Source organism: Scomber scombrus, chromosome 10 (assembly GCF_963691925.1).
Source record: "Scomber scombrus chromosome 10, fScoSco1.1, whole genome shotgun sequence".
Lineage (NCBI taxonomy): Eukaryota > Metazoa > Chordata > Actinopteri > Scombriformes > Scombridae > Scomber > Scomber scombrus.
Genome location: NC_084979.1, coordinates 827,027 through 854,995, shown reverse-complemented (window position 1 = coordinate 854,995; position 27,969 = coordinate 827,027). Strand labels below are relative to the sequence as shown.

General features: G+C 39.6%; 3 protein-coding genes across 5 annotated transcripts; 2 read left to right on the top strand and 1 right to left on the bottom strand.

The window, feature by feature from the left end:
- The first annotated feature begins 2,894 nt into the window (after positions 1-2,894).
- rhoaa (ras homolog gene family, member Aa) lies at positions 2,895-10,052 on the top strand. 2 transcript variants are annotated; one of them, XM_062426369.1, is made up of 5 exons: positions 2,895-2,932; positions 5,355-5,510; positions 6,580-6,700; positions 6,779-6,909; positions 8,126-10,052. In XM_062426369.1, the coding sequence occupies exons 2-5, from the start codon at positions 5,355-5,357 to the stop codon at positions 8,297-8,299; spliced, it is 582 nt and encodes a 193-aa protein (XP_062282353.1). In that variant the 5' UTR covers positions 2,895-2,932; the 3' UTR covers positions 8,300-10,052. The 2 variants fall into 2 exon arrangements, with proteins under 2 accessions (XP_062282353.1, XP_062282354.1); XM_062426370.1 differs by having other exon boundaries at positions 2,904-2,958.
- A 530-nt stretch (positions 10,053-10,582) lies between these two features.
- Positions 10,583-14,416, bottom strand: tpk2 (thiamin pyrophosphokinase 2). Its single transcript, XM_062426368.1, has 8 exons — positions 14,300-14,416; positions 13,961-14,211; positions 13,391-13,454; positions 13,175-13,305; positions 12,848-12,966; positions 11,964-12,096; positions 11,706-11,802; positions 10,583-11,556 (listed from the first exon to the last, which is right to left on the bottom strand). The coding sequence occupies exons 1-8, from the start codon at positions 14,367-14,369 to the stop codon at positions 11,510-11,512; spliced, it is 912 nt and encodes a 303-aa protein (XP_062282352.1). The 5' UTR covers positions 14,370-14,416; the 3' UTR covers positions 10,583-11,509.
- Positions 14,417-18,096: 3,680 nt separating this feature from the next.
- On the top strand, positions 18,097-26,615 carry gmeb2 (glucocorticoid modulatory element binding protein 2). 2 transcript variants are annotated; one of them, XM_062427589.1, is made up of 11 exons: positions 18,097-18,149; positions 18,324-18,393; positions 19,534-19,691; positions 19,812-19,897; positions 20,214-20,338; positions 20,437-20,540; positions 22,956-23,113; positions 23,420-23,488; positions 23,613-23,750; positions 25,421-25,543; positions 25,651-26,615. In XM_062427589.1, the coding sequence occupies exons 3-11, from the start codon at positions 19,549-19,551 to the stop codon at positions 26,292-26,294; spliced, it is 1,590 nt and encodes a 529-aa protein (XP_062283573.1). In that variant the 5' UTR covers positions 18,097-18,149; positions 18,324-18,393; positions 19,534-19,548; the 3' UTR covers positions 26,295-26,615. The 2 variants fall into 2 exon arrangements, with proteins under 2 accessions (XP_062283573.1, XP_062283574.1); XM_062427590.1 differs by having other exon boundaries at positions 18,119-18,393; positions 25,678-26,615.
- Positions 26,616-27,969: the final 1,354 nt, after the last annotated feature.

Here is a 27,969-nt window from a genome sequence, read left to right as displayed (position 1 = left end):
ACTTCCAACAACTCTCCCCATAATCCAGGTCCACTTATGACGTTCCTGAAGCTGCGGTAGATATTCTTTGATCTATCTTTTCCAAAACAAATTGGACATATACTGCACTTGTTTCCACCTGCGGACAGCATACAAGTACTCCTTTTGAAAGAGTCCAGATGCCAATGATGACCCCGTCCACGTTGAGTAGGTACTAATGGAAATGGTCGTTCCTGGTACCAAACCGAGGCGAGTCGAGCCGAGTAGTGCTAGATCTGTATAGTGGAAAAGCGCCACAAGTCAACAGGAAGATCCCGGGCTGCCAACTCTTCCTCGATGCTGTCTGAGAATCCATTGTGGAAAGCATCAAAGAGAGAAGAAGCATTCCAGTTGCTCTCAGCTGCTACAGTGTGGAACTCAATGGAGTAATCAGCTACAGACCTCCCCACCTGAGTCAGGTTAAACAATCCTCGAGCAACCTCTCCTCCGGGCGTGACATGGTCCAATACCTTCCGCAGCTCATCAGAGAACCGTTTGACAGACGTACAGATGGCGGATGTTTCTCCCACTCTGCAGTTCCCCAGTCCTTAGCTCTGCCTGTAAACAGAGAGACAATATACGCCAGACAGGACCTCACAGTTGGAAAGGCGGACGGCTGGAAGTCAAAAGCAAGAGAGCACTGGACAAGGAATGGCCAACAGGAACCAGGAGCACCAGAATAATGTTCAGTTTCCATTCACGAGTCTGGTGAATGACATTCTTGTCTATGGTGAGGCGAACGACCTATGCCTCAACACAGACAAGACAAGAGAAATAATAATGGACTTCAGAAAAAAATCCACCCCCCCCCTGCAGCCCCTCATCATCAAGGGGACTGAGGTGGAGAGGGCTGACAGTTACAGATTCCTGGGATTAAAAGTAACATCTGATCTGAGCTGGACTTTGAACACTGCTGCCACTCTGCTGTGAAAAAAGCCCAGCAGAGACTGTATTTCATCAGGCTGCTCAGAAAAGCTGGTCTGCACTGTCGCCCTCTCACCCAGGTCTACAAAGGACTGACCCTAACCACAGACAGAGAGGAAGGCTCTGCAAAGAGTCATAAAGACTGCAGAGAGGATCACCAGAACCGAACTCCCCTCCATGGACACAATCTACACACAGCGCTGTCAAAAAAAGAGCAGAGAGAATCACCAGAGACACACTACATCTGCACATACAACCTCAGACACAGACGAGCGGACAGCATCATCACAAACAGAACACGCTTCTTTAACAGCTTCTTCCCTGCCACAGTGAGACTCTCGGCCAAAACAAAATGACCTACCTCATAGCATATCATATTATATTTATTATATTATATTGTCTTCTGGGCCTGTGCAATATACCTGTGCAATTTACAATGCAACTTACAACAATGCTCTAACTTTCCCTTTATACAGGGTTTTTATGCACTTTTTTATTTCTAGACAAGTATGTGTTTTATGAATGTGTCTTTCTTGTGTGTCTTTTTAAATTGTGTCTTGACTCTCTGAACAAACCGCACAAAGGTTCCTATGTGTGCAAGCACAAATGGCAAATAAAGTTCTTGAATCTTGAATCTTGAAATGTAAATTAAATTAACTTTAAGGAGGTTAATCGAGATATAATGTAAGTAGTTCAGAGAGTCTCTAGGCACTTCAATTTTCCAGTTTTTCCAAGACTGTAAGAAAAGTCATTTTTTTATGTGTGACAAAACTTGGAACAATTTTTAAAAATCTACATTTATGTATGTAAAATGTGTCCATAATCAAGATATAATTACATGTAAATTTGACATCTTTGTTTTGCATAAAAACATCAAACTTAAGAATATTTTCAAAAACAGGTATTACATTTTCTGTAAGTAAACTTTCAAGCATTCTGTCCCAAAACGTCTCAAAAATAGTACAACACCACTGATGATGTGTTCCAGCACATCCGTGAGATGTATCTGTCACCCAGGTCTAGACAAGATGTTCCTGAGATTCAATAACTTCTAAACAAAATGTACGTGTCATTATCCAAATGAAATCTTACCCTAAGAGCTCTCTCTGCATGGATGATTAGTGTTAATTGTTTTGAAATGAACTTCCTTCATTTTAGGTAACAGAGAAAATGACAAATATCTAGTTCTAACTTTGATAGTGTCTGCCTTTTATAATTAATTATCTCAAATTTTTGTTATCACATTTGTCATCTAAAAAATTGTAATGATAAATAAACAGTGTAGCAGATGCAGGTATCACAGATGAATATTGTAATGTCCCTTTAATCAGTTTCCTCAAAGCCACAGGAACAGCTTTGAAAAGGGAAGTAAAGTGAAGTCAATATCAAGTAGTTTTATGTTTTGCCCTGAACTGAATCTCCCAGGCAGTTTCCTCCCAGTCTGCAGTATGCTGCTACACAACACATCTGGATGTTGGTGGCCCTCCTATGCCCATACACATTTGTTTTTTTCTACACTTTGTAGTTCATTTTTATTTTCATAGTTCAGTTTGACCTTTCTTGCATGTCACCTGCTTATATGTACACTAGGAGACAGATAAATTACACAACACATGCATGTAGTATCAATCTTCATTTATCAACAACAGAAATGCATTTAAAATCCCACTTTTTTATGTATTCACAGAGAGCTACGAAACAAGGAGGTATTTGAGACACACAGATGGGACGATGTTGATTTAGCAGCAGGGTTTGTATGCTACCTGACAGAAATCATCCCTGAGAGACTTAACCCAGGGTTTACCTCTGTCTATTTCTTTATATTGGTTAAACTGGGCGATTCTTTTTATATCTGCTGGTTGGCTATTTTACGCTTCACTCATTATTTTGCGGTGTCCCATTGGCTGAAAGTACGAACAATGGGCGGACACAATCTTCGTGGCACTGTCGGGGGCGGGGCTGTTAGGACCGACAGGAAAACTAAAGAAAGGCGAGTAACGTTATCTGAAATAAACGGTAACATCATGTTTAAGTTTCTATTTAGAATATATCCCTGCTTTGATGTTATATATGTGAAGGTTTCTGCTAGAATTATGTAATATATTAGTCTCAAAATTGTGTGTACAGCTTGACAAAAGGACTGAACTGTTAGCTTCCTTAGATGCAATGGAAACTAGCTAGCTAGAAGTTAGCTTACACTTCTCTGTTTCGGAAACAAACGTAGGCCAAAAATAATATTACTCAAAATGAATGTAACATTCAGTTAGCTTGGAAAGTTGTCTGTAACGTAAAGCATTTCACCAGAGGGTGAGTTGACACACACAATAACCTTCAACATTAGAAGTGACAGTTAACGTTAAAAACAGCTACTAAGTGAGATAGTATAGCAACGTCAACATCACATTCTCTATCTTCGCCTAGGAGCTACAGTAACTATCTTAGACGGTCAGTTTGTGCACTTACTTACCATTTGTTAAGATTTATTTACCAAACTAAAATAGTCAGACGTGTCAGATTGAAAATAAATAAAATAAATGGATAAATACAAAGGGGAAGTTGCATGCCATAAATGACAAAAAACTAAGATGCTACGCAGAGACGTTATGTGATGCTTGGCAACGATTTTGCTAAGTGCTCCAAAGATTGGTGACCTGTTTTGCATGTCATTGATTTCAGTGTATCTTTGTAATGAGATTACATTTGTGGTAGATTTGGTAAACATTGATTAATGTATTTGACATTTGCCTGACTCATATCTTTTTGGAGGGAGGAATTACAATCAAAGTGAGCAACAACGTCTTTATTTCTCAGCTGTATATTGTTACCTTCAGTCCAAAAGTCTGAGACAGCTAGTCAAGATCTTTCTATCTTCTTGCATTGGTTTTGAATGTAACACTGTTGTTTTCATTACAAATGATAATATCAGCTTAACAACTTGAGGGAACAGGTCATTATATAAGATCTTAGTATTTGGTTTGTTCCCCTTTTGCTGTAATGACAGCATGAACTGGAGCCGGCATGAACTCTAAAAGTTTATGTAAAACCTGATGACTCATGTTATCTTTGCATGATTTGACTATGTGATTCTTGTCTTTTTGTGATGTCACAGAATGCTTGTCTTCCTCAGTCTTCAAGTGCCTTAGGAATGAGGCTGAGGTCAGATGTACTGTGGAGAAAAGTCCATGACAGTCAGGACCATCGATATATTATAAGAGCTGGATACTTCTCTGCTGCTCACACATTTGCAGCCAATATTTCAGATAGGTCACTTGCTGTTTTGTAGTGAAAAATCCCCCTTTGCCCCAAAAAGCATTTTCCCTATAGACCACCTTTGTAAAAGAGATGTCTGTGAAACTGCTGACAGGACACAGCAGCAAAACAGCAGGTGTACATGGAGAACACTGCAGTACCATTCTCTCTCCTGTTCCTCTCCTTACATTCACCCCTCTTTTACTGCCATAAATAAATAGGACTTTTTTCCCAGTCGTCCACTGTAAAATGTTGGTATTTCACCCCAAGTGTTTGACCTTGTTCTCCCTCCTGAGAAGTGGTTTAGAAAGTGCTTCTCATCCTCTGAGATCACAACAACACAGCCTTTTTTGACAGCACTTTTTCTGCTTGGACTCTTGCATTCTTTATTTATCAAATTCTATGTCTGTGATGAAGTTGCTTTTCTATCTCTCAGTGAACTAAGCTTGATGATTTGATCTTCTGGTAGTGTGGTGACTTTTGTTCTGACTGATGGTTCTTTGGATAGAGCTGGTGCACTTTGTGTGTGTTTTAGAGCTCCTGCACTGATGCACTGCCCCCTTACCAACCTTTAGTCTCACTATGATGTGAACCTGAGAAAGCTCATCTATACTTAAAGTAACAAACTGACTTCTGACACTGTGACTGAGTTCTGATGCCATGTTTCCACTATCAACATACTGCTTAGTAAGCAATGATCTGCTTTATAACAGGTGAACATCTGCAAGTTGACTTACTTGAACCAGACTCTGATGAGTAGATCAAATAAAGCTGAGTGTTGCATGGAAGAGATGCAACTCAAGGAAATCTGACCTTTAGTACAATTAGCTTAAAATTGATTGCTGATGTAAAAATTGTGCAGAATCTGAAATATTTCTTCCTCAGTTTCCTCGTGTCATAACTTCTTGTGTTTTTAAATGTTTCTCAATCCTTACCATACTTCAATTGTGTAAGTTGTTTTAAAAAAATTATATATTAATATTTTCACTTTGAAAATTTCAATAGGAAACTACTCTAGGTGTAACCTTGTTTTAATCAGGAAAAAATGTTAAAAGTACTTTTACAATCTGAATTAGTAGTTGAAATTCCTGATCAAGTGTATCGATAATTGTCTTTATCCTATATATTTATAATTTATATTGTCTGTGTTCATTTCCTTTCAGATGGCTGCAATCCGAAAGAAACTGGTGATAGTTGGTGATGGAGCGTGTGGCAAGACGTGCCTGCTGATCGTGTTCAGCAAGGATCAGTTCCCTGAAGTTTATGTTCCCACAGTGTTTGAAAACTATGTGGCAGATATTGAGGTGGATGGTAAACAGGTGAGTAGCTGACATCTGTGTTCTTCATTCTCTTTCAAATTCACTCAACATTTAGACGCCAGGAATATAATTCATGTTATTGAATTTTTTGTTAGTTTGTCAGATATTACATTTGTACAGTGACTGTTATTGTAAACATTACTGTTTAAGAAATATTAACAATTTCTAGTCCTGTTCTGAATTTCTTCTTTTTTTGAATTTATTTTGATTTTTAAAGCAGCTCTTTAATAATAAAAAAGAAAAATAATAGTATCAGTAGAGAATTGAACCAATAAGGAGTATTGATAAGAGTAGTATCAATAAAATCATACAGTCACAATAAGTATAGTATGTACAGTAAATACAGTATGTTTGTGGCGAGCTTTGCTAGTTTTGGACCCTGTTTCCAGCCTGTATGCTGAGCCAGGGTAACCTCATCCTGACTGCAGCTCTGTACTCGACACACTGATATGAGACTCATTTATGAGCCATGCTACATAGAGAGGGAACACAGGCTTCAGTTGTGTTTCATACTGACAGTTTAGTGATGGTAGGACAGACTGTCTGCTTCATCAGTGACAGTGACAACAGTTCAGTGCATCATCACCTGCAGTAAAGCAGTGAGTCACAGCTCTCACAGGTGGAGGTAGGAAAGATGACATTCACTAATATTCTGCTCACTCATGATGACAGAAATTCCACATCAGTGCTATTTATAAGGAGATGGACACCTGTTATTCTCTACTGTATTAAGACTTTCATTCTTTATGTGATGTATGGACCTATGGTGTCTACTTTGAGCCTATACAGTGTTTACATATGTGTGGAATGAAGCCCAAACTCAAGGCGATTTTGTTCTGTACAGCTCAAATTGCCTGATAATGTTTATGTATGGCAATAAAGTTAAACAAAAACAAAAATCTATAGGATTTGAGTCAAATTCTTCTCGTAAGTCTGTGTCACTGGAAACATTTCACATTACAGAAGTTGAAGAAGCTCTAACTGTCACTGTGTGTGTTGCCTCAGAGCTGATGACGTGTATGCTTGAGAAATGTGTGAGTGTGTGTAGTAACCTGCTGCTACTGTGTAGGTGGAGCTGGCTCTGTGGGACACAGCAGGTCAGGAGGACTACGATCGACTGAGACCTCTCTCTTATCCAGACACTGATGTCATCCTCATGTGTTTCTCCGTCGACAGTCCCGACAGTTTAGGTGAGACTTTTCTCTTTTCTCTATGTTGTTTTGTACCACACACACACTGTTAACTTGTATACCTCGTGTCTCATGTAGAGAATATTCCTGAGAAGTGGACTCCTGAGGTCAAACACTTCTGTCCCAATGTGCCAATTATTCTTGTGGGAAACAAGAAGGACCTGCGCAATGACGAGCACACACGCAGAGAGCTGGCAAAGATGAAGCAGGTGAGTGTCAGCTCTCTGATGTACTCTGTCACTGTTACAGTGACAGAGTACATCGTCACTCATAACTGGTTCTCACCATGTGTGCTCCACCATGTTGGAAATCAAATGTGTTACACACTGATGCTTCAGTATTAATAATCTAATCATGACATACATACAGTATATCTTTTTTGCAGTATGAGAATTTTTACTTATGATACTTAAAGTACATTTTCTCATAATGTTGTATTGAGTAGGAACTGGAATGAAGAACTTCTACTTCTAATTGAATATGTTGACATTAATGTGCAGGGTTTTTTCAGATTGACACAACAAAGAGATTTTTTATTCTTTTTGCAAACAACAAATCCTCCAAAAAGACAGTTACACTTGTTTTGGACATGTTCATGCAAGTGAATTTTCTCTGTTGAGCATCCAGAACCATCTTTTACCTGCTTGTTGAACTAACTACTATTCTAAATCGTTCATTCCCACATCAACTACTAGATTACTCTGTAGGTCTTTGTTTTTTTTATTTTTGCTAGATGCTTTTTTATTATCTTCTTCATTGTGTTCATCAAGCTTATTTATCTTATTAATGATTTTTTTTTAAATTCCTTCCTATTAACTGCTCCAAACAATAAATTCAGATTAGTGCAGATCCTTAAAGTCTTAAAAAGTATTCAATTTGATGTTAAAAATGTAACTTCATAAAATGTCTAAAATAAGTCTCTTTTTTTTTAATTGTGAGAGGTCTTAAACTTTAGAGATGAAGGTTGGATTGAGATGCTCTGAATCTACCTATATGACTGTATCTAGTGTTATATGGGTATTTTATGAATAATCTTTTATGGATTTTAGTGTTATGTCTTATTCACTGTCTCCCACATTCACAAACAGTGAATGTGGGAGAGAAGAGGAAACTATCATAATGGGGAAATGCATGTGTTATCTGCGTTAGATTTTTTGATCATTTTATTTGAAATAAAAATGGTTACACCTGTGTTAGCTCTGCTGTGGAAATGGTATGATTTTGTTTTTGTTTAGGTATTAAAAGTTCTTAGATTTGATTTGCCACTTATGGGATGAATAGTTATTTGTATTGTATTCACAGATCTGAGAACTTCTCCCATTACTGCCACTTTTGCATTGGACTTGGTGTATATCAGCTTTGCAAATATCTTCTGATTTCTATCAGTTGATGTGATTTATTTTTAATGATGTTTTTTCCAAACAGGAACCAGTTAAGTCTGAAGAGGGGCGGGACATGGCTAGCCGGATCAATGCCTTCGGTTACTTGGAGTGCTCAGCGAAGACGAAGGACGGTGTGAGGGAGGTGTTTGAGATGGCCACCAGGGCAGCACTGCAGGCCAAGAGACGAGGCAAGAAGGGCGGCTGCCTTCTGCTATAGAGTGTCAGCTCACACAAGATCAGGAGGGAAGGGGGAACCAACCCAGGCCAAGAACAGCATCCCTCCTCTATGTGTGTTCTGTCACCAGCGTGGGCCAAATTAAACAGGGCTTGTAGAGATCAGAGAAAAAAGAGAAACCAGGCCAAAGGAGGAAAAAGGAAGGTCAAATGCAATGGAAAAAGGGAGTGTGTACATTTAAGGTTATAGCTTTTAGCTTTCAAGTGAAAATACTGTAATCTGTGGTTAGGACTCATAACTCCCAAAATTTAGAGAACATGATTTGTCATTCTTACTTTTCAAAGTGTGGCAGTCTATGTAAGTCATATCTCCAGTACTTTGACTGGAGTACAGTGGTTTGCTCCAGAGGAGAGGAGTGTGACTGCTCCACACATGTATGTCTGACTTCATGGCTTCTAGTGTGACTGTGCTTGTCTTTCACTTTTGTCCCGTCATTCCATCCGTTTTTTAAATTCTCTTTGATTTTCCTGCAGAAACATACAGCAGCCTAACTTTATGTGGACAAGCCTTTCTCTTTGAAAAGCTGTAGGATTTGATACAAATTCAGTTAATTTAAAAAGCAGAAAGTTTGATTTGTGGAAATTAAGCATAAATATATAATTATAAGGAGACCAATTGATTTGAGTGTTTTATACAAGCTTGTTAATGAATGCAACACTTAAAGAATTCTATTCAATCAGCTTAACTGTATGTGATTGAATTGACGTGGACTGTCAGACACACTGTATGCAGTTGGTTATTGAAGGATGAACTTAATTGGTAAAAATCCTCTAGTCAATAACCATAAATCCTCAAATAGTGGTCAGGGCCTTAATTTACTGAAACTAGAGAGAGGAGCAGGCCTTATTGTAAAACAGGGTTTTATTAGAGACAGGACTGCATCTCTGCCCCTGTTTTAATTGCAGTTGATGAACTCAGCTCTTCCTCCACCTGTAGTCATGTACATTCCACAGCACTCATTCCATCAATGAAACAACACTTACTAGCTTCTAATCTGAAACATCTGCAGGAAGCATGTGTAACTGTAAAGGGGAAGCAATGAGAAATAATTAGTGAATGAAAACAGTATTTTTGTTAGAAACTCAGGAACAGGTGAGTGCAGCCAGGTTTCCATCCAAATGTAGATCAAATTTTAACCAATTTTAAAATTGGCAAAAGAAAATACAAATGAATGGTTTTCCATTAACTGCTTTTATATAACCTAATGGCATGACTGAATCACTGATGCAATTCGTGCTGTGAAAATGTACATTATGTACTGAATTTACAGGTATTTTACTGCTTCCTCTCAATGTATTTATCCCTGCCTTTACTTGCTGTTTCTAATATGAGACTCACGTGATTTAAATAGCAGTTGTTATTAGGGAATTGATGGTATATGTTTATGCCATGGTGTTATTGGAAGTGTATTTTACTTTGTTTCCATTCCGCCAGTTCACTCAATGTTGACAGCTTTTCTTTTCTTGCTTCTTATTCTGTTTTATGATTGTTTTTTTTGTTTTTTAACTCTATGTGATATTCTACTGGCTTATGTTGTATTATTTGCACACATCTGAAAATAAAAAAGCTCTGCGTGATTTAAACACTTTGAAAATAATGTCAAATTATAACATGCAAGATGCAAGCATCTCCTAAACAATTGGTTATTTGTAAGAGGAATATTCTTTTGTATACAAATGTATCCTCTAGTTGTCTTTTTTAATGTATTCTAAAGGAAATAAATTGTAACAGACAATGACCAAATCTGACCACTGGTGTCACTGTTCACATACTTAATACCTTTTCAGTTATACAGATGTTTACTCAGTGAGAACAGACTGATGACTTTCAACTGTTTTTAAATTCTTACTCAGATCCCAAAGTTTCCAAGGACAGCACATATGAAAATGTGTTTAAAAAGATGCAGCAGAGTAGAATGTGATGAAAGTGTGCAGTGTTTGGATTGATATTAGTTAACCTGCATAACTTCCATTTTCCCTGAAACATTAAGCTCAATACCTAAATTATTTCCAGTGTTCAAAAGACACCCTGATCATATTGTAGGTTATTAAATAATGAATTCCCAATCAGATTATCAATAAATACAGATACCAATAATGAACAATATAAAAACATTCTGCCAGTAGTAATGCTTCACAGGATACAGTATACATAGAGAATGCAGGTTTTTCTTCAGGTACAGGTGTTTGACAGAAAACACTGCTTCTCTGTCAGTTATAACTGTCTTTATTAGTATCAGCACATGTGTGCAGACAAACTCCATCAGAAGTCTCTACAGCTGATCAGCTGAGATCATCTGCCACCATCATCACAAACACGTTGCTTCACATGACACTTCAGAGGAAAGAATGTCTCATGTCTCTAAAAACATATTTCTTCCTTTCCTCTCTTCTTGCATGGTCTGCCTGCATCTCTCCATGTATCTTTAGTGGGAAGAACTGAGATGCAAGAGAGGGAGACATGGATGCATTTAATGGCAATGAGATGCACCCAATGTGTGATGTTTTGGGAGAATGTGAAAATAGGCCACTGTATTTCTATACAGATTATGATAAATTAAAAGGAAAAACCCTCACTAAGTTTTAGTGAGTAACAGCTTCAATGCTCCGTAACATTGATTATAGAGTCAGGGAACTCTACTGGAGGGATGAACAGCACTGTAGTTACTAAATCATTAATATTCTAAATAATGCTGAATTAATACTGTTGTCACTATTTAAACCATTTATGCCACATATAGTGTTCATATCAGTACATGCCTAATTTTATACTGTCTTCTGCATTTAAAAAACTGCACACGATGAGCTACAAATATGACTGATACTCTTCACTTTTTGTGGATGTGAGCTATGACTTTACCCATAAATAACTGTTTAATTTTGAGTTAAGTTTTATGAACAATCCTGTAGACATTAGTTTCAGTTGTATCTCAGCTTGTGTCAACAGTGCTAACTCTGCTGATATTTTAAAAATCACAGTATTGCACACAGATCATCTGTCCATAGACATAGTCAGCACCAGCCCGGTAAGTATTTTGCAGATGACAGCATCCCTCCCAAAGCAAGGCTGAACGCAGCTGTCATATAAACCAGAGTCCACTGACTGATGAATGTTCTGACACTGGCTTCTGTGAGGCTGACATGTGTCTGTGATACATGTAAACAACAATGTGCTTCAGTCTTCAGCTTCACTCTATAACGTCCGGTGCAGTCCACTCACAAACTCCTGGTAAAACGGCTCTGAAAAGAAAAGCATACGATTAAGAGTATCTTTAAAAATGATTCATATAGAGTATTTTTATATGTCTTTTTACTATCTGGAGGGGATCTTTAAGAAATCTGAGTATGTCAACAGAAATCAATTTCTTATTTTGTGGACAGCCACAAACCTTTATCAGGCTCAATAACTGAGTGTCTAATGAGGAAATCCAAAACCACCATAGCACAGTTGGGTTTGAAGTCATCAGTTGGCAGTAGTTCCTTCACCTGAAACCAGGACAAACAGATTAGAACATACTCACATTAGTGTTCGTGAACTAATAATAAGTGTAGAAATGTTCTTACTTAGGACCCAAAATGACTGCCAGCTTCATGACACATTGTTCTCAGTACATCAATTTCAATGGAATACTGACAAATCTACCAACCTTATCTATGGGCAGGAGGTAGAATTCTTGCACCTCTCCATCACCTACTGTGGGCTTGAACTGGAGGGGAAGTTCCAAATCATAGACAAACTGGGTTTCTGCAAACACGCCCTCGTCATCCTCGTAAGTGTAGCTAGAAAATGTATGGAAGTGATTAGTTAAGTTAACTTTTGTTTTTTAAAGACAAAGACAAACTTCCTGCAGAACCCTGGAAGAACCTTCTTGACTGCTTTGGTCTCATTTTTAAAAAATGTTTTCCTTTGTAATTTGTTCTTTGTTTTTGTTCATCCATCATATGTATTCCTTTTCCTTGTGTTGTTGCTGGTCTACACGTGCTTGGTCTTATCAGCTTGTCAATCAACTGTGAAGAATGAGTGATTGATGAGACTTTTGCGTGGGCGTGCTGTATTTACAGAGGTGGCTGTGGTTCAGCAAATAGTCACTAATCACAGGGTGGGTGGTTCAATCCCTGGCTCCTCTTATCCAAATCCGGCAAGTTGTGATGGTCAGAACAGCTTTTTGCATTCATCAGTTTGTAAATGTGAATGTGATGTAGTTACAAATGTAGGGAGAGAACAGGGAGAGCATCATATGCTGCCTGTGTGTGTTACCCTTAACAACCAACACAGATCTTTGTTAAAATGTTTGTAAAAATGGATAACCCAGCCATACTTCCTCATTCATGCACACCTCTGTGATGAAAGGTGTGGATAACCATCTAAAAGCAACTACCAATTCAATACAAACAACACACACACACACACACACACACACACACACACACACACACACACACACACACACACACAACTTGTTCGTAGATCTATTTATTGTTAGTTTGGCTTTGCACATAGATTCTTTATCAGTGGTGGCATCAAACTTACCTTACTGTGGTTACAGGACGAGCTTTCTCAGCAAGGGCTGCTGGGATACATGCTTCTTCCTGACATTCTTTGACCAGAGTGTGTTTGATGCCAACACCAGCAGCCAGACCACCTGCTGCCTTCAGAGACACAACACATCAGCCCTCCCTGATTCCTCTGTAGACATCGCATCAGCCAATCAACAAGCAGCACTTCAAGTGCATTTACAGAACTTCATATACTTTAAACTATTCAAAATGTTGAGCTATTCATGTAATTCATATATATAAACTCTTTATAGTATCTACTATGGTAGCATGTCCTGACAGTGTGACAGGTTGAACTCACCACGTTGTCCAGTAGTCCAGGATAGGTCTGCTTTGTGAGGGAACGTCTGGCCAGCCACATGCTGACTTCCCCACTTTCACTAACAGTGTAGCCGTTAACATGGACTCCATACCGCCTCACCCCAAAAAGACCTGTTCAGTAGCATCACAGTTAGCTCACAGGACACTAATATTAAGAAAAGCTTACACTGACCTGTCACTGTGTGCCCACACTTACAGGTTGCAGCTCTTTCCATCCACATGACGGGAGGGTCTGAGTATCTCTGCATGACACTGTACTTCTGAAAGATGAGACTGTGTCAGATTTACTGGGAGTCACATGGTGTCAGTATGAACATGCAGGGTGAATTAGGTAGGATGCAATTCTTCAGTCCACTGTATTAGATGGAAAACAATGCGTACATCCCAATTCCCTTATTAGATTGTTCCTGGAACGGGGGTCGAGTCAGGATTCTCAAGGGGTTTGAGCAGTGATACACAGGACCATCTTTTACTAGTCCAATACAGCCAGTGGCCCCATAAGGGGGTGAAAAGTAAGGATGATTCTAAGGGCCCATGACTGACAGGGGCCCTACATTAGACATTAATAGAATATTTCATTTACTATTAAATTATTATATAAAATTATTTTTATAAAATTATTAAAATATGTCAAATTGATTAAAAATAACTTGGCACCATCAATGGGGAACCAACCATGATACCATCATACCAAATCTAATTCCATGATACCTCTGTGTGTGTGTGTGTGTGTGTGTGTGTGTGTGTGTGTGTTTTCCTGTCTCACCTCATCTCTCCATCCTTTCAGACAGCTCAATGAGCTCTCTCCTATCAAAGATCTCAGAGATGTGAGGACAGCGTCCACAGACTCAGATCTCTTCGTGTAAGAGTCCAGCCTGTGAGACAGGGACACAGCGCCACCGTGCGGCAGATTGAACACATCTGGATAACGCGTCAGCAGCGTCGCTATACGCGGAGGGATCCAGCCTACCTGTGTTCCTTCTATCTCAAACCGAAAGCAGCTGGAACGACTGGAGCCTGCGGGGAACCGTTGGTGACTGGTTACTGCACGAAAAAATCATTTCAGCCATTCATGGAGACAGTCACACAACATGTCTACGTTTACCTGCTGAATAAAAGTTATTCATTCTGCGGAGGAGCTGCAGTATGTCTTCTGACCAGGCACACACTGCCATGTTCACCACTGAATCTACAGCAGCTTCTTCTCCTGCACTGCAACACTCTCAATGTGTTCACCAGTCGATAACCAGAACCAGAACCATAAATACCGGTTTCCTTCTTCGTCTTCTTCTGCTGTTTATTGGTGATTGTAAACAGCTTTTGTGGCTATTGTTGCCATCTGCTGGATATTTAGCACTAATACAGTGTGTACTATTTTACAGCTTTCACCTTAAGTGCTCCTATTCACAACATTGTCCATTCTATAAGCCAGATCCAACTGCCTTCTTCAAAGGTCAAACATACTGACCTACTGCCCTCTGAATCTTTTTATTAGGGACCGAGCCGAAGAGGCAAGGACCCTATTGTATTTGTGTCTTTTTTTATTATTCTACCACCTCTTTGAGCCTTAATTTGTGTGTGTGTGTGTGTGTGTGTGTGTGTGTATGTGTGTGTGTGTGTGTGTGTGTGTGTCTGTATGTGTGTGTGTGTGTGTGTATTTGTGGTAGTGTGTATTTGTGAGTGTGTGTGTTTGTGTGTGTGTGAGTGTGTGTATGTATATGTGAGTGTGATTGTGTGTGTGTGTGTGTGTGTGTGTGTGTGTGTGTGTGTGTGTGTGTGTGTGTGTGTGTGTGTGTGTGTGTGTGTGTGTGTGTGTGTGTGTGTGTGTGTGTGTGTGTGTGTGTGTGTGTGTGTAAAGTATATCTACTTATTGCAGTGTCCGATAAATGCCAGAGTCTGAATGCGTCTAAATGCACCTGATGGAAACCTTTCCGCTTCGCCACGGCCTGACGTGCGCAGGGGTGCGAGGTCCCGCCCAACGCTGCTCGCAGCTTTAATTTCTCCTGTGTTTACAATTGCCTTGGCTATAGATCTTCCCACCAAAATCACATGACCCCTGCAAAAGAACTGGGAGGGTTTGATTGGAACCACTTAGTTTTGTCCAGTACTGCAATGTGCATTAATTATAAGGGTATTTCTCCCATTTTATTAAACAGTTGGCCTGCAGAACATCTAAAACACTTTCCAAGCACTGATTTAGCAACAGAGCTATAACCAAAACATCCATAGCTCAGTACAGCTCTGGTATTTTAAATACATGGTGTCCCTCTCTGCACCCCCAGTAACATCCAGCCAAACTTCTCATAACATTTCATCACATTTTGCCTGTATGTTTGCTATATGAACAGCCCAAGTCATTAATTAGTCAAACCAGACACCCAGAAATGTAAAATCTTTCACTCTCTCTGGTGAAGATTGATACGGTCCCTCTAACATTAGGGCTCGACTAGAGGCCACAACAAGGACACTCAGACACCAAGTTATCAGTTAAACCAAAATGTATTTAAATCAACAGTGAAACTCAAAACAAAGTGTCAACCAAAAGGGAATGGAGAACCCTGCTGAAATAAACAAAAGGAGGGGAAATCACTGGGCCAGCCACACGGTGGGCCGTTTCACCCGGTGGGCCATCACACCCGGTTATTCCCCCCTAAACTATCAAAAAGGGGGGAAAAAGAAATCTAATCCTAAGTGAACCAAAGAAAACCCAAAACTGGACTACCGGCGATCTCCATCCCAAACTAAAATAACATACTAACAAAACAAAAACAGGGGAAAAGTAGAAACATTTCTCCCTTGAGATATGAGCTGCGCAGTCTCGAGAGAGTGAAGATTACTCTCAATCCTCCTCAAATGCTCTCACCAGTTGATTGCAAATACCTCTGTCAGGTGTGTCTTCCTGAAATAAAAACAAACAGACAGAGGAAGAGAGGGCGCCAGAAAGTGAGAGAGAGAGAGAGAAAGTGAAAAGGGGAGACCAAGGAACCAGCCGGGCACAACATTGCCCAGGGACACACGTAACATAGATCCATACATGTGCAATATTATGTAACTCTCTTCTGAAATCAGAGATCATAAATTAAGACTTTGGGGCTTTTAATTTTTTTAAAAAGGTAACTGCATTTTTTCCTCTCATCTGAATTCCATCATCATCTGTAAATAAAGATGACCCCTTTGTATCATACGTCCTTGCGTACCATTTTCTATTTCAAAAATTTTTGAACTTCTCGCACCCCTTTGTACTTGTATTGTTCTATTCATTAAGAAATCTTTCATCCAATTGAACATTCTCCTAAATCATACATTTAATCATTAGTCCCTCCTTCCACAAAAAATCATAAGCTTTCTTAATAGCCAAGTATACCCTTAACCATATGTCTTTATTATCAAATGCCTTTTTAATACCTACATCTAAAACTGTAATGGACTCCATTGTTGATCTTCTATTTCTAAAAACATGCTAATAAAAATAAACTAGCGCACTGGTAATCACTGCTCATTAATTTTACAAAGCACTGATTTTACTTTTAATTACTCTTTTTGCTACTGTCCTTAATCTCTTAAATTCCAATGCATAACACAGCATTGGATGTTTTCTTAATTTTCTATATACTCTATTTCTGCTCCTTGCAGCTATATTTCATCATTTATTCCACCAAGGAACCAACATCTGGGAGTCTGTTTCATATGAACAGTGCAGCAAGCTGCTTTATGGCTCACCAAGCTGAGGGCCTATCTTTCTATCTCTGCTACTACATTTTGAGCCCTCCCCTGAAATTCATCTCATTTAGCCTGAGGAAAGTTATATCTGGGAACTCTCTCTTCCACTTCTATTCTCTCTCTCTCTCTCTATCGCTTTTTATTTTTTTTATTTTTTTTACCAAATCTGCATAAAATTGTATATTGATCACTACCCAGTGTAAATCTTTCTATAACACCCAACTCTCAGGTTATGGGTATGTTTGAAGAAGCACACGATACATCTATGTGACTGTAAGTATTCCTTACAATATGATATGTCGTTGGCCTTCCAGCGTTCACTACCAGGTCACACCTAAACAGGAATTCTTCTACAGTTACTCCATTGCTGTCCTTGCCGTCTTGCCCTATAATGACCATTGAAGTCCAGCCCATATAATAGCACCTCTTACATGCTTTATTATCTCATCATATGCTGACAATACTAAATGTTTACAAGGATTATGAAGATTGACAGTTGTATATCTATGGCTAATCCTTCAACAGCCAAATACTCAAGATTAGAACTGATATCAAGTCTCCTATACTAGAATCCTGACTTAATAAACGTTTCACACCCCTGCCTGATCTGTCAGGCCTATCTTTTCTCAAACATTCATATCCTGGAAGTACAAACTCATGGCAGTGCTTTAACCATCGCCGCCTTGTGTTACTGAAAAACATCAGCAAAATACAGCACATTATATCATTTACCTACAGTACTGAAGGCTACTGAGACAGAGGTTTACACAGTGGTTTTTTTCCTAATAAAGAGGGGTGGAGGGTGAAAATGGGTTACTTGAGTGCACTGCACTGGGGCCTTGTGGTTTAGCCAGCTATTTGAAAGCCATAGGAAAACATCCAGACAGTTTGTGTCAGTGTGGGAATTTGCACACAGTCCAACATTTCATGATGTTAAATAACAAATACACAAATGAAAGACAACAGTTATTCAGGGAGCTGTCAGATCTGACTCTTTCAGCCTTCTCTTTCAAATCTATTTTTGCATCTGAACTGAATTTCCAAACTATTGTTATAGCAGCTGGCCTGTGTTTCAAATATAGGACAAACAGCAAAGCTTTGAATGAACCTGTGCGCCTATAGAGGGCAGCAGCGCGCGTTTCAGTGTATAACCCTCTGTACATTCATTAGAAGAAGAACACTGATCAACGCCGTAGAAGAAGGATACATCTATGTAGGCAGGATGAGATGACAAGGTGCTGGCTGAATTTATAATAAATATTAAGGAGAGATCTGTTACCTCGTATGATGTATGAGCTGCTTGTGACTTTGAGTTAGTTTATAGAAATAGAACTAAGTGAAATGACCAGCTAACGTTAGCTAGCAAACATCCTGACAGGCTAACAATCCCATTTCCATCTTTTCACCAGAAGACAAGGCAACAGAAGACATCATCGAACAGAGTAACTAACAACTGTGAAAGAAAACTAAGAGAAAAAGGTAAGATTAATTTAATGTCTCATATATTTACATTTCTTTTGGAGTGCAGATGCATTCGCTCCATCACGCCCCCTGTTGTCAGTGAGGTGAGCTACACACACCAAACTAAACTACACACACCAAACCAAACTACACACACCAAACTAAACTACACACACCAAACCGAACGACTCACACCAAACCAAACTACACACACCAAACCAAACTACACACACCAAACTAAACTACACACACCAAACCGAACTACACACACCAAACCGAACGACTCACACCAATCTAAACTACACACACCAAACCGAACTACACACCGAACTACACACACCAAACCGAACGACTCACACCAAACTAAATACACACACCAAACTAAACTACACACACCAAACCGAACTACACACACCAAACCAAACTACACACACCAAACCAAACTACACACAAAACGTTGACATGTTGAATGTGTTGTTGATGTATAGAAAGTATATTTGAAATGAAGAAGATGTAAGACATTACTGAGTGTGATATAGCATTAATAAAGTGTTTGGCTTATAAAGCAAACACTTCGTTTCCCTCTTGATAGTGTGACTGGACTGCAGCCCAGATCATCCAACATGCACCGGATGAGCTGAGACTCCTTATCTAGTACTCTACTTTGTATTGTTGGATTTTTTTTTAACATTTAATGATCAAAAGCTAGTTATTGCAATAACTAGCATGCACAGTATTTTTACCTGTACTTTATCTTTACATTGTAACTTGATTTTAATACATATTTTTAGATATACGTTATTTTATTTTAATACATATTTATTTATATTTATACTGATAGTGTAGCTGCTACAAGGATTGCTGCTAAACGAGATTTCATTGTATCTCGCTGTGCAATGACAATAAAGATGCTTATCTTATTCTTATTCTTACTTTCAGTTAAAAGTTAAGTCATTCAAGTCTGAACCATTTCTTGCACATTCTTGCTCACTGCTCTCCTCAGTGTCTTTCATTTGTCCTATAATGTGTCAATGTTAACCAGTTTTGGCAGCTTAATATAATTAGCAACTGTTCCTTGCAATGACCTCACATTCTCCGACTGTATGTGAATAATATTTACAATAAGTATCTTTACATGCTGTTGCTCCTTTTTTCCAGTTCCATCTGTCCACCATGACATCATCAGAGGTCAGCATGCAAGAAATGAGCGAGGTTGTGATCGTTACCATACCGGGGTCGGTAGGCGAGGACCTCCCCTCAGTGGTGGAGGAGGACAAGGCAGTGCTGGTTACAACAGAGTTGACCCCTCAGCCAGGGTTTGTGGTAACACGCACATACTGCACACACAGTTGAAGTCATCATGCTCAAAGTTTTGGGGAGATTGTTCCGTTGCTAAACTGAAACTCAAACACTGCTGATTCTGTGTGGTTTTTCAGGGAAGATGTCCTCACAGTAGCTGCTGTAGAAGCAGAGGCTGAGACCAGCAGAACAGATTCCCTCTCAAGGGAAGAGGCAGTCATTGGTAATGTGGCCTGCAGACTTTTCCTATGTGTTATATAATAATATACAAGTGTGGCATTGAACTTAAAAAAAAGATGATCAACAGTTCTGTAGGCTGCTTTATTTAACCACTCCAAGAATAAAGCTCTTTGTGTTTGTCTGTCTGTTCAACTCTTTGGTCCCATGATCTGCTGAAAACTGTTCAAGCACTTGATGACCACATTTCTGTTTGACAGAGTCTCTATGGTTGAAACTACATATTCATTACAACCCTAACAATGTAAAGGTGTTCTGCTTCTTCAGTTTGGGAGTGTTTGATGGTGTCTTTGTCTCTGCAGTGAAGTTAACTGAGGAGGTAGATGTAGAAACGGATGTCTTCTACCCAATCACCTGTGGAGATGCCAAAGCCACGCTGGTCTGGAAGAAGTTTGGTTGTCCTGGGATCAATGTTAAATGTGTCCAGGTGTGTACTGTCATTTTGTAAACAGATTTCTAGGTGACGTAGATAAAGTTAAGAATGAAGTGATTGCTCATGATTGATTATGTTTTCTCTCTGATCAGTTCAACGAGCAGCTCATCAGCCCGAAGGAGTTTGTGTGTTTAGCAGGGAAATCCACTCTGAAGGACTGGAAGAGAGCCATCCGCCTCAACGGCACCATGCTCAGGTCTGGACTCCACAGCCACATTTATTTAACAAAACCTGTTGATGTTCTTACATGTTTTATGGAAAGTAAAACACTGTGGAGAAAGTCACGTTTATAACTCCTAGTTTGTTAATGTCCAGCATCTTTTGATTGATTTAGATTTTGGGAAACTGGCGCTGGAAGTAGGGGGGCCAAGGAGCCATTAGCCAAGTCCTGTATCATTCTGTAACACCTCTATATTACAACAGTGTGTTCATGTAACCAGCAACAGTGAACACAACAGCTGTGAGTATGGTGTGAGCTGTGGTGGCTCCTTCCTGTAGGTTGGTTTGCTGCTGTTGCTTTGAGCCAAGCCACACATGTTTCTGCTCCTCAGAACTAGGGACGTGCAATGGGTTGTCTATGATGTCACCTTAACTGTTGTTTTAATGGTGTGTGAGCTGACGTTAATCGAGTATTGCAAAAAATAATCCAAAACAGCCTTGAGTGTCCATGTATTGACTGCTGCTGGTCTGTAAGACATGTTACATTGTGTCGATGGCAGCAGGGTTATTATAGTTAACTAAAACTAAAATAATTTAGTTAACTGAAATATATATGAAAAACGAAAACTAAATAAAGGCTACAATGAACAATGCAAAAGTAACTTAAACTAAACTGAATTGCAGATGAAATCAGCTTTGATTTGGTTGTTTTGTTTTCAGCATAGCAGATACTGGCTGCTGCATAACGCTAAAGGGGAAAATGCTTGATGTGTAATTTATGATTTGAAGAAGAAGAAGTAGGAGTTCCAGGTAGAAAGGTCACAGAACAATATGGGAATATTTAGAATCAGACCCCGCAGTAGATAAAAGTAAAAGTGTGGTGATGAAGAGTGATGGGAACATAAAAGCTAAAAGGGAAAAATCCCAGTAATGTGAAAGTCCAGCTTGGAAACTCTCACAGAGAAGCAGGAGACAGCTAACGTAAAGCTCACAGTCAGAAACACAGCAAACCTCAGTGTCAGCATTATTTCATCCTCATCAAGGCTTTCCTCCTAATACCTGAAAAACTAAAACTAAATAAAAACTAAACTAAAACTACTTCATCACATGTTAAATTAACTAAAACTAAACTGAAATAAAAAAGCAAACTGAAAAACTAAATAAAAATAAAAAGTAATGAAAATTACAGTGCTAAAAATGACCCTGGATGGCAGTTGTGAGCTTTCCTGTGCAGACTGACTATTTATTCAATGTATTAAAATGTGCCATATGGGGATAGGTATTGTTATCAGGATATGAGATTGTGGTACTATCGCATAGCCCTACTCAGAACTGATATTTTAAGGTAACAGAATGGAACATGCAGCAGGAGGGGGAGACATTTGGTGCTGCACATAACATGATACATAAAGGCCATTAATGTATTACAGGCAGTAACGTTGCTGCTTACAGTATGTAGAGCTGTTTCCAGTGTTTCAGGCTTTTCTCCACATTTCAGCACACAGAGTGGTCCATAATGAAAACTGCAGAGAGCACAAAAGCATTTTGTGTCTTTAATTAACAGAGGTACACAAACACACTCTCACTCTTATCGCTCTAGTATTTCACATCTATAACATAATGTACTGAACTGTCTGTATTATTCCAAGATGACAATGCCAGGATTCATGGGGCTCAAATAGTGAAAGAGTGGTTCACCACCACAGAGTCCAGACCTTAACCCCATTGAGAATCTTTGGGATGTGCTGCAGAAGGCTTTGCGCAGTGGTCCGACTCTCCCATCATCAATACAAAGATCTCTATGAAAACTGAATGCAACACTGGACGGAAATAAATCTTGGGACATTGCAGAAACTTATCGAAACAATGCCACAGTGAATGCGTGCCGTGATCAAAGATAAAGGCGGAAATATTAGAGTGTGTGACCTTTTTTTATTTCTAATTCCCTTGCTTTCTTCTGCTGTTGGGGTTTCCTCCTCTGACTCGTCCTTGTCTCACTGTCTTCATGGAGTGTTCTTTTTCAGCAGATGGATAGTAGTCCACTGCATGCTGTGTGCATTAAGGAACGCATCCGTCTGATTATACAGCTCCTCTGTGATGCAGGATATTCCTCTCTTTGATTTAGGATGATTACATGCGTGCAATTGAATCTGGAAATCTTCTATTTTCCTTTCAGAACATGGTGCAGATGATGCATAGTATTACAGGATGCTGCTCTGAGAAGCAGAGACAAACAAAACATGAAAATGTCATTCAGATGAATGATTTTGTATTTTCATTGAGTTATTATCATTCCAGAAACAGATTCCACCTCTTCCATCCTTTCAGTGGGTGATGTGCAGTTCACAAATATTCCTCAGGAGGGCACTGTTCCATCAGACATGGTGTCAGTAAACAGAAGGAGTGTATCCTGATGTCTCCTAAAATCCTGTCATCACATTTCATTCCTCAGGAAGATCATGGACTCAGGTGAGCTGGACTTCTACCAGCACTCAAAGGTCTGCTCCAACACCTGCCGCAGCACCAAGATAGACCTGGTGGGGACCAAAGTGTCCATCAGCAGTGATCAGCCTGCTGAACTGGTTCCTTCCACCCCATCATCAGCTAACTGTAAGTCACACAAGCTCAGGCATCATACTGTCATCATACTGTCATCATACTGCATCAATCAATGTCAGAGCTGCATCTGTCACAGGATGCATCACTGAAACTGTTGGTGAGTTAAAGTCAGGAAGGTTTCTGATGTATGGCGCCACCTGCTGAGGGTAAAGAGCTTCCCACCAAAGATTCAGCTCATCAGTCGAGGAGCTCCTAAAGAGAATTATTGCTGTCAGTGAAATGTTGTCAGGCACACACACTTGGATAAATTGTCACAGTGTAGAGATGTAGTTGAGTGAGTGTTGTGTTTTTGTTTAGTGAACGGAGCAGCAGCCTCATTTCCAGAAGTGCCAGAGGAAACCTCAGAGTGGGTCACAGCCATCGGAGGTGATCAGGAACATGCATACACATATGAACCATTAAAAAGAATGAACTGGTAGAGTAGAGTGAAGTGATATGATGGAATCTACAATGTATGTGTGTGTGTGTGTGTGTGTGTGTGTGTCTGCAGAGGACTCCGTTGCATTCTGGCGTGGGGTGAAGGAAACAGGGCTGCTGGAGGAGGTGCTGGAGGACTTCCAGAGGGAGCTGCAGGAGGTGTTGAAGGGGTTGCAGGAGAGGGTATGTGACCCACCGCTACAGGTCAAAGGTGAGAAATACAAACAGGCGGGTGTTAACAAATACCTTTATATAAAAAAAAAAAGGAGAAAAAACCCCCAAAGGTTGCTGTAATGAATGCTGTACACCAGTACCAGTGACACAGGGAGGGCTGTAAATAATGTTGGTACTTATTTAGGAGCAAGTTAGGTTATTAGCAACAGTTAATCATCATCAGACATGATTATTCATTGAATAAAAATAGTTAATATGAATTAATAATAACAGGGCACCAACTTGAGATCAGGGACCAATAACCAAACAGTGGATATTATCTCAAGAAAGTGATATTCATTCAAAAATGTTAACATCTGACAGATCTGACCTCGTTAATAAGCTTTTATCACAGTACATTACCAACAATCAAACCTCTCACAACACACAAGCCTTCTGTGTGTGTGTGTGTGTGTGTGTGTGTGTGTGTGTGTGTGTGTGTGTGTGTGTGTGTGTGTGTGTGTGTGTGTGTGTGTGTGTGTGTGTGTGTGTGTGTGTGTGTGTGTGTGTGTGTGTGTGTGTGTGTGTGTGTGTGAGAACAGAGGGTAAAAGCTCAACAGAATAAAAGATCTCAGTGATGGTGAGGAGAAAGTGGAGCTTGCTTTTATTTCCACAGAGACATGGTGTGCTAACGTCCTCATTCACTGACTGACTGTCTGACTGAATAAATAGAATACAACCCACGATCTCACACACAATGGGGCAAGCTAATATAATGCAGTCCAAGCAGTTGGACAAGCACAAATCAGTCTAGTATGAAAAACACAAACAAAACAAGCAGCAAACAACAATAATATCCCCCAGTATCATTAGCAGCAACAGCCAGACTCACAGTCTGTGTTAAATCAACAGCAGCAATAAAGCTGAAAAAAACCAGCAGCACATATCTCTTATGGCTCCAACACTAATGTGTCCTGAAAGAACCAGACATGACTTTCTTCATTCATCACAGCTCTGTGAGTCATATAAACTGTAGTTTGACATATATTTACATCATTTCTGCAATCTCTAAAACATTTTGTCCACAAAATATGTCCTACAGTTTGTAGGACATTCTAATCATAACCTGGATTATTAAATCATTCATAAACAATCACAATATCAAGAAATGCATGTACAAATGATTGATAAATACAACATTAAAACAGTTTATTCTGCTGTTAGAATGGTTGCTGTGTGTGAGCAGGACTGATCTATACAGAGTGTGAATACAGACTGAAGGTTTTTATTTCTCTGCAGGTGTTAAACAGTTTTTAAGAGACAGTGCTGTCAGTCTTTATGACTATTTGGACAGTACATGTATTTGTAGATCAAAAAACCTTTTTTAAAGACCCCCTCTTCACATGTATGAAGACATAAAATACTCAGCTTTGGATAAACATTTGTGTTCAATTTCCTCATTAAAATTCTTAAAATGACATCTCCTCCTCCTTCCTCATGAACAAATCCAGAGTCTATGAATATGTGGATATGTTCATTTTCAAAAGTTATACTGCTGGACACAAGTTGTCTCTTCCTTCACTGTAAAGTCCATTCTCAGTTTTCACATCACTTCTGTGTAAGTTACAAACTCGACCAGGTTTTCTAATTACTGTATTTGTGAAATAACAAATCATACTGATCCACAGCTTAGAACAAACATTTGACGTGAATTGTTTGTTTTGTCAGATGCTGTTTTGCTCAATAACATTGTGCAAAACTTTGGGATGTTGGACCTGGTGAAGAAAGTTCTGGCCAGTCATAAGAGCCAGATGGACCGTTACAGAGAGCAGTACACTCGCAGCCTCGCCGGTCAGTGTTAAGGGTTAACTCCTTCATTCATCATAGAATTATGTTTATGTGAAGATGTAGAGAAATGAATAGTACCTGTATGATGGAGTCTCATTTCGTGATTGTAGGTATTAATGAGGTGATGTGTTCTGCAGCTCTGGAGCAGCAGTGTGATGAGCACAGGAAGCGAGCCAAGGAGCTCAAGAGCAAATCCCAGCACCTAAACAACGTCCTGATGACCCTCACCCCAGTGCCCACTTCCCCTGCACCCAAACGCCCCCGGCTGACCCGTGCCGTCTCTGGCCCCGCCTCGGTCAACGCGACCCCCACGCAGATCACGCTGCCTCTCAACCAGCTGACTGCGCTGCCGCTCGGCAAGGTGCTGACCATGGCAGGGCCGCAGGCTGGCACCAACCTCGGTGGGTACACCCTGCTGACCTCCTCGCTCTCCGGGACAGAGTTGACAGCAGATGCTTCCAACCTGACCGTGCTGTCCACAGCGGCGGGTCAGGAGGGCGCACCTGGGGCCAGCGGCTCCTCCACAGCCTTCGTTAAGGTGGTCGGCCCTCAGTTTCAGCTGGTGACACTGCCAGCCACACTGCAGAGCCTGGCCAACGCACAAAACACTACCATCTCACAGGCAGTCGGTAGCATCAGTGTAGTGGACACCACGGCAACCGTTGCCGAGGATTTGCTAGAGGAAGGCCAAGCTGACGGTGATGAGAAGGGTCAGCCAGAAGAGGTTAAAGAGGAAGACGGGGAGCAGCAGTGAGTCAAGAAACAGCTGTTTTCTCCAGAGTCCAACATGTTGTATCAGGGTTTGTTTGGTTCCTTGTCTGAATGTGTGTTTCATGTGATGCATTACGTTACTTTTGTTATTCAGCGCCACAAGCCTTCCTTGTAGATAGATGGATAGACTTTTAAGATATGCAAATGGCCTTTGGTGTAAGTATTGTGTATTTCAGTCATGATTTTACTGTAAATATAATGTATGTATTTGTATGTAATATATCTGATACAGCTGTCTCTGTATGGATGTATTCCATTTAGTCTGTAAAAAAGAAAAAGTATTGTACAGTTTGGTAATAAATGATCGGTTTTCAACTACAAATTGAACATCTCATTACATATTCATGTCCACATAAATAAGTTAGTGACCTAAACTTTGAAATAAGGATAAGAAGAGACATAGACTTTTCTCATTAGTTTTGTCTTAAGAGGCACAAGGGTCTTAAAAACAACAGTCAGGTTTCCATATAAACACGGAAAGAGGTTTTCATTCCTCCTGTTCATACTGACTATTAAAAGTTCTTCAAATGTGTTTTCAATGGAAGTGATGGAGCACAACATCCACAGTGTGTCCACACAGTCATTTAAAAGTAGATGATCAGCTTCTATTGAGCTTCATCAGTGTGAGTTAGTCATATCAAGTGATATCTGACACATTTACAGTCTTTTTAGCATCAAATTCCCTCTTAGTGTTTCCCTGTTGAGATGTGGTGGAAGTATAGTAATTTGATTTGACTCATTCAGACGGCTGAAGCTTCATATTAGCTTCAGATCTTTTAAATCCATGTTTACACAGAAGGAGGACTGTGGATTTAGTCGTCCATCACTTCCATTGTCAGTGCATTATGAAGGGATCTTCTGATGGACAGTATGAACAGGAGGAATGATGACAGCAAGAAAAACAGCTTCAATGTTCATTTGGGAACCTGACTTGTTTCAGGACAGACTTGAAAAATTGTGAACCTGTCCATTAAGGTCCCTTTGTTTAAGTTCATATTGGGATTTAATTGTTGAGCACCATGCCATCACTAAACATATTTGCAATTAATCAAATTAGCACAACTAATTACCACACAGTAAACCTGGGACCTTGGGGGAACCTGGTGTGTGGGGGACTGGAGCACTCCTTTAGGGAACAGATAATGTTGACTATCATCTACAGTCTTCTGTAGTTCATCAAGCATTACGATCAGAATATAGAATATGAATAATGATGAATAGCCTACACGATGAAAGCATCTAAGCACATTGCTGCATCTATGTTAAATTGGGTGTTTGATTCAATAAGAGAAAATGTGACTTTACGTGGCCACAAGATGGCGCAGCAACATTAGTTATTATACTCAATCTGGTTTCGTGACCAACAGATGAGAATGCTTTTTTTAATCTTGATATCTTCTATAATTTGATTTCTTTTTTTTTCTTCTTTTTTCTCCCGGGGAGATAATGAATTTGTAACTGATATAGTCAGAAGGACAGTTTAGATTTATGGACACAGACTAACGAGAAAACAGCACACAAGTCTATTTGGATGTTGCTATGTGTAACATTGTCTGATATAATAGCAGAACATGAGTTTTGGGGAAATGTTAATCATAATAGTACCTATTGGTTTTCAATTATTTGGACTGTGAAAGATTAGACTGCTATTTGAATGT

Coding starts and splice junctions, on each gene's coding strand:
- rhoaa (XM_062426369.1), top strand. CDS start 5,355: ATGGCTGCAATCCGAAAGAAACTGGTGATAGTTGGTGATGGAGCGTGT. Junction 5,511..6,579: donor TTGAGGTGGATGGTAAACAG/GTGAGTAGCTGA, acceptor GCTACTGTGTAG/GTGGAGCTGGCTCTGTGGGA. Junction 6,701..6,778: donor CGACAGTCCCGACAGTTTAG/GTGAGACTTTTC, acceptor TGTCTCATGTAG/AGAATATTCCTGAGAAGTGG.
- tpk2 (XM_062426368.1), bottom strand. CDS start 14,369: ATGGCAGTGTGTGCCTGGTCAGAAGACATACTGCAGCTCCTCCGCAGA. Junction 13,306..13,390: donor GATGGAAAGAGCTGCAACCT/GTAAGTGTGGGC, acceptor GCTACTGAACAG/GTCTTTTTGGGGTGAGGCGG. Junction 12,967..13,174: donor CTGGACTACTGGACAACGTG/GTGAGTTCAACC, acceptor GTGTCTCTGAAG/GCAGCAGGTGGTCTGGCTGC.
- gmeb2 (XM_062427589.1), top strand. CDS start 19,549: ATGACATCATCAGAGGTCAGCATGCAAGAAATGAGCGAGGTTGTGATC. Junction 20,541..22,955: donor CTCAACGGCACCATGCTCAG/GTCTGGACTCCA, acceptor TTCATTCCTCAG/GAAGATCATGGACTCAGGTG. Junction 23,489..23,612: donor GTGGGTCACAGCCATCGGAG/GTGATCAGGAAC, acceptor GTGTGTCTGCAG/AGGACTCCGTTGCATTCTGG.